The sequence below is a fragment of the Ciona intestinalis genome, unplaced genomic scaffold (genome assembly GCF_000224145.3).
Source record: "Ciona intestinalis unplaced genomic scaffold, KH HT000050.2, whole genome shotgun sequence".
Classification (NCBI taxonomy): domain Eukaryota; kingdom Metazoa; phylum Chordata; class Ascidiacea; order Phlebobranchia; family Cionidae; genus Ciona; species Ciona intestinalis.
In genome coordinates this window covers 54,131-60,024 of record NW_004190372.2, presented here as the reverse complement: position 1 = coordinate 60,024, position 5,894 = coordinate 54,131, and the positions used below count along the sequence as shown (strand labels likewise).

Genomic DNA, 5,894 nt, shown 5'->3' with positions numbered 1-5,894 from the left:
AAAAATAATTACCCACAAAGTAACATACATGGTAACTCGTAAGCTGGCACGAGGTGTTAAACCCGTGTGATAACGACTGTCGTTTTCCGGCCACGCGAGGATAAAGTAAGTTACATTCATTCATATATAAAGATACACCCAAACCCACCAAACCTCATGAATCAAAGTTACATATTGGTAATGTTTAAATGAAATAAATATTTGTCATAGATTCTTGATTAAACTAAGAAATGGCCGATCGAACAGTTGACGCTGTCGTAACATCACAACATTGTTGGACCAACTTGATGCAGTGGCTCTGTATAGTTTACATTATTAAACTTACAATAAACAAACAGAACAACTTACCTGTAAAAGACCTTGGAATTAATGCAAAGCTGCATTTCAATGGTTGATAAAATATCATTGAAATTCTGACGTAACCAACTACATTGTCCAAAGTTATGGAGAATGTAATCATGCAGATGTTTCCCATAATGCATTGTAACATTCTAAATGTGAAAGTTGTTTGTTTGTTACGTCACAATAGTCTGTAGTATCTAGCTCTAACCCAGGGGTAGTGGGTTCAGAACTTGTTGCTGTTACCATTGGGGCACATGTGTGCTTGTGCAAGACATTTAATGGCAACTGCTCTGTGGTCACTAATGGCTTGTCCACATTTTCAGCCATACATAAAAAATCACCCACAAAGTTACATACATGGTAACTTGTAAGCGGGCACGAAATGTGAGAAACAGAACACCCGTGTTATAACGATTGTCTTTGCCCCGCCATACCAGGATAAATAAGTTACATACGTGGTAACTGGTAAGCGGGCACAAGGTGTATGAAACAGAACACCTGTGTTATAATGACTGTCGTTTTCCCGCCATGCGAGGATAAATATTAAATAAGTTATATTATTCATTCTAGTGTTATCAATAACTGCCAATATGAGGTAATTATAACAATGGACTCACATGTCGATTATGAAGTATTTGTTGTAACTTTGTCATAAGAGGGTATTGTGATGGAGGTGATGCAATGTAAACGTTGTGTATGACATTACAATTACATCTATTTATGACATCATCAATCCCTCTTATTATACCATCTGATACATCATCGGGTGTGATGCTTCGGATTTTATCGCAAAGTTTCATCCGGTTTGCATTTGCACGTTGATTATTACAACTGTGGGTGAATGTTAAACATGAAGTACAACCTTGTTTACAATCAATAATACCTAGACATCCAATCAGATTTGTCATAACGCCAATGTACAGTGACGTAATCACTTTTGATGACATCATAAATAAATGATGATGTTATATCCGCAACATGTGGTGGAGGTTTTGTAAAGCGAACAATCTGGGTGTACAGGCGAGGATCATCAGTGGTGTCTGTAGTAACACTTATGTTATGATGGCTGCCTAGGATAAATAATTTATTCTTACTTATCACTTTAGGTTCTTCCCCTTCCACAGCATAATGGTTAAACTGAATATTACCGAATGGTTCCGCGTATATTGCACAGGGTATCTGTATATAACTTGGGTATTACATGCATTTATACAACATCAATGCCCACATAAATTAGTTTATTACAATAGTAGCCTTGTTGTTTTATTAGGCAATTTTGCGTTGTGATAATTGGTTACTAGTATTTTTCTGCTGAAACAGAAACCTTCAATCCCCGCAGAACTATATTGCATGTTGGAACACCTACAAACCTCGCTTCCATAATATCTTTTTACAACATCCAACCTCGGTTCCAAACTTAAAATTCTTTTTTTCATTAATTGAGGATTTACTGGATATTCGATGACGTCAGGTCGTAAATTGTGCTAATTAATAAATATGTTAATTAGGAGTAATTAATAAATACAAGCCACTGCACAGTTGGCGCCCTGGAACACTTGTTAAAATAGAGTACAGATGAATACGAAAAATCAACAAACATGTAGGAACCTTGTCAGTGGCGTATTATAGACCCCACGAACCTCGCAGCTGCGAGGGCCACACAAATTAGATGCCCACTATAAGACCCGATAGAAAACAGGTGTTTGCACTTGTATGCACAAATATGGTAAACCACTAAGTTGTTATTGAGTATATGATAAAATCGCTAATAAAATGGTGATGCAGAATTTTAAGCATGATGAAATATTAATATAATCCAACTGTTCGATTATTACATCATAAGCCACCAGAATATACATATACGAGGTAGTGTGTTATGGTTACAAAACATGCTTTTCTTTATTTCATTCATTAATTACATTTATTTTTAAAGTTAATTTTTAACAATAATGCACCTTTTTTTAAAACTAATATACAAATATACAGCGTTTTATTACTGAGACCTATGTAACAGTTTGAGATGTATTGATTTAACAGATATATTGATAAAGAAGGGGCCACATACAAGATACAAGCCTTGCGAGGGGCTTCAATATCTTAAAACGCCACTGCTTACTGCTACCATAGTGCTGCTACAGAACAAACAAAGAAATGAATCGAAGTAACGACTGTAGTTACCAACCTTATCCTGGAGTATCTTCATATGAATTCTATCTTCATATGATCTATATCTAGTTATAGAAACGTTACGAACTCGAAACACAGCGTTGATGTTACCATGGCAACGTAAGCGGAACTCATCATACGTCACAAACGATATTAACTTCCGGAAATGACGTATGTCAATTCGATGCGCTTGATTGACTTCAAGTCCCGGGTCGCTGAAACATATGACGTCATTATTACGTCATTGGCTGTATATTAAACTTACGTGTCCGTTCGATGTTTATAAAACTTTGGTAAAACTAATGTCCTGTTGAGTTTAATGCAGAGATACACAGCGTCCCTCAACCCTGATAACTGGTTGTTTGGTCCATTCTTCAATATTGGCAGCAAATAACGACTTTGATTCAGTTTAAGCAATGGTGTGGTCGTATTATCCATATACCATCCCGTGTATATAGAACATACGTTGTAACTTTTGTTGGGAGATAATAACTTGTTTGTTGACGTCACATTTCCATGTATTGTGACGTCAAAATTAATGAATGGATTCGCAAACATTAAAACAAACAACAAGAATAAAATAACAATGGCTGTTCTAGACTTATTGTAACTTGTCTTCAATCCATAATCTAACCAACTCATGTTCACATATTTATACCAACAGCTTCCGTATAACTTCTAACCATCGCATAAAACGATGAGGATTCTAAATAGCCCGGGGCAATGCATTAAGTGAATGAGACCAAATGCTTTGTGGTAGTTTAATTATATATAATTATTATGTCTACAATAACATTCAAATCTATTAGTTTAAATGTACTTGCTTTAAAAATAAATCGGCACGTATTATTATTTTTTTGTTCATAAACATAATTATCTAGGATTGATTGAAATTGTTTCTGTAAACCTGGTGCAAACACAATACCACACAAGCGGTAATAATGTTCCAATTATTATTGATTTAAAAACATTCACTATGTGTGTGACAGAACAACGCATGAGTAGTTTTTAAAATAAATTTATTTACATTCACTTGAAGCAAAGCTTTTTGTTAAAACTTTAAAACACGGCGAGCAGGAACAAGATTAAAATAAACGCGGGCAGTGGGGCGCTACATTTGTGAATAAAATCTATAATACAACATGGTTAATATTTATGCCCATAATCACCAATAGCACTGCTCCTAACTCCTCTCTTATCTTTGGCTTGTGTGTTTATCTCAGCAGCAAACTGATTGTAAGGTGTATGTAACTCTGGTAATGGTACAGATTTAATTGACTCAGCCTTATCAGATGAAACAACCGTCGTGCTTAAACTTTTAATGAATGTTGTATCAAGGTTTCCACCAGCGGGGGCGCTCTTGGTTGACCCGGGTCCTTTCTTAACTTCACGGACGTTAAACTTACTTTCGCCGAGAACTTTCTTCGCGCTTCGTTTGACACCAGACATTTGTTGCGCTCGTAATCGAGTTGAAATTGGAGGTTTCCCTGTGATTGAATAACCGGCATTATGACATCATACCTTACCACCATTATGACATCATAATCAGCAATATGACATCATAACTAGAGCCCGACCGATATTGCTTTTTTCAAACCGATACCGATATTTTGTAAATTTCAGTTGCCGATAACCGATATTTTAATGCACCTAAAAAACTTGACTGATTAAAACGAAAAAATCTGATATAGCTAATAAAAACCAACTAACAGACTTAATTATTATTATATTAGTTATTAGTGAACTTGTAATTACTTAATTGGTTAATTTGTAATTTTTTCAAATAAATTTTACCTCCCTTCCATTAAACAAACCTTATATTTATCAGCTAATGCAGTTTATTTGTGTATCATGTTGACGTGTAAAGACTCGTAAGTGACCTAAAGTAACCTCGAGGTTACACGAGCCTGATGACATGCGGTGGACGCGTGATCAGACGCTTTCACCTAGTTTAATACGTTAGATTTTTACGAAAGAGTTGAATTAGGTATACGAATAAGTTTACATTTATGAACGAGGTATTACTCTGCATTAATTCTTACGTAAACACGTTGCTGGCCGTCTGGTTACTTAGCGCGGATAATATCGGCCGGTTTTTGCCCTTGCCGATAATCGGTAAATCACCAAAAATGCGGCCGATATATCGGCTAACCGATAATCGGTCATGCTCTAATCATAACCAGTATTATGACATCATAACCAGTTTTATGACATCATAACCAGCATTATGACATCATAACCAGTATTATGACATCATAAACAAAATTATGACAATATAACCAGTTTTATGATATCATAACCAGCATTATGACATCATAACCAGTTTTATGACATCATAACCAGCATTATGACATCATAACCAGTTTTCTGACATCATAACCAGCATTATGACATCATAATTAGTATTATGACATCATAACCAGTTCTATGACATCATAACTAGAATTGTTACCTGGTGAAACATAAACAGAAGCCGATGTTTTATTGGCAGGTGTTAGGTTGGTTTTCCAAGTATTATCCAGCGGTCCGTTCCGAGGTTTCTTGGCTGAGTTTGTTGGTGTTTTAAGAATGGTTGTCGTTCCAATGAATCTACGTTTAGTTGGAGTTTTGGGCGTGCTACCGTACGTCATTTCACTGTGAAGTTCCTAAGTATAAACCCATGTGTCAACATATATCATTACCATCATATATAACAACGAACCTGTTGCTTCTTCTCTTGTCGCATCAACTTTTCATTCACTTTCTTTCTTTCACACGCTTCCCATTGCGAATGAACATAGTCCGAGAAACGGGTCCCTTCAACAAGGAACGGGACCCCTTTCTTTTCTTCCCACCTGAATATAAGATATCCATGTTTGTACATAAATATAAGATATCTATGTTTGCACATAAATATAAGATATCTATGTTTGCATATAAATATAAGATATTTATGTTTGCACATAAATATAAGATATTGATGTTTACACATCAATATAAGATATCTATGTTTACACATCAATATAAGATATCTATGTTTACACATCAATATAAGATATCTATGTTTACACATCAATATAAGATATCTATGTACATACACATCAATATAAGATATCTATGTTTACACATCAATATAAGATATCTATGTACATACACATCAATATAAGATATCTATGTTTACGCATCAATATAAGATATCTATGTACATACACATCAATATAAGATATCTGTGTACATACGCATCGATAGCAGCGAACAAGTCTTCCTCGATCTTGGGAAGCTGTTTATGAATCTTCTTTCTTTCTCGTTCCTCTTGTAACAAGTTGCCTCCGCGATTCGAGAATCGATTTACGTCATGAGCGCGCGCCTCCAGTTCCAACATACGAGCGAATAGTTGATGCCAACGA

The 5,894-nt window shown here is 35.4% G+C and overlaps 3 protein-coding genes across 3 annotated transcripts in view; all 3 read right to left on the bottom strand.

Moving 5' to 3' along the window:
* LOC100186589 overlaps nt 1-1,246 on the bottom strand; it is a 2,127-nt gene extending 881 nt beyond the window's left edge. Inside the window, exon 1 of the mRNA XM_002129472.5 lies at nt 1,205-1,246. The gene's annotated coding sequence lies outside the window, so the exon portion shown is untranslated. The remainder of the gene's footprint in view (nt 1-1,204) is intronic.
* On the bottom strand, nt 178-3,210 carry LOC100184212. The gene is made up of 8 exons (XM_002124415.5): nt 2,774-3,210; nt 2,525-2,723; nt 1,713-1,826; nt 1,437-1,521; nt 1,226-1,382; nt 960-1,173; nt 349-491; nt 178-298 (listed from the first exon to the last, which is right to left on the bottom strand). The coding sequence occupies exons 1-8, from the start codon at nt 3,148-3,150 to the stop codon at nt 205-207; spliced, it is 1,383 nt and encodes a 460-aa protein (XP_002124451.3). The 5' UTR covers nt 3,151-3,210; the 3' UTR covers nt 178-204.
* Nucleotides 3,211-3,510: 300 nt separating this feature from the next.
* The window catches only part of LOC100181828 (protein regulator of cytokinesis 1), a gene marked incomplete in the record, with an annotated part of 5,570 nt that continues 3,186 nt past the window's right edge, over nt 3,511-5,894 (bottom strand). The window contains 4 exon segments of the mRNA XM_002124492.5: nt 3,511-3,995; nt 4,961-5,153; nt 5,210-5,342; nt 5,727-5,894. Coding sequence (XP_002124528.3) covers nt 3,655-3,995; nt 4,961-5,153; nt 5,210-5,342; nt 5,727-5,894 — 835 coding nt within the window.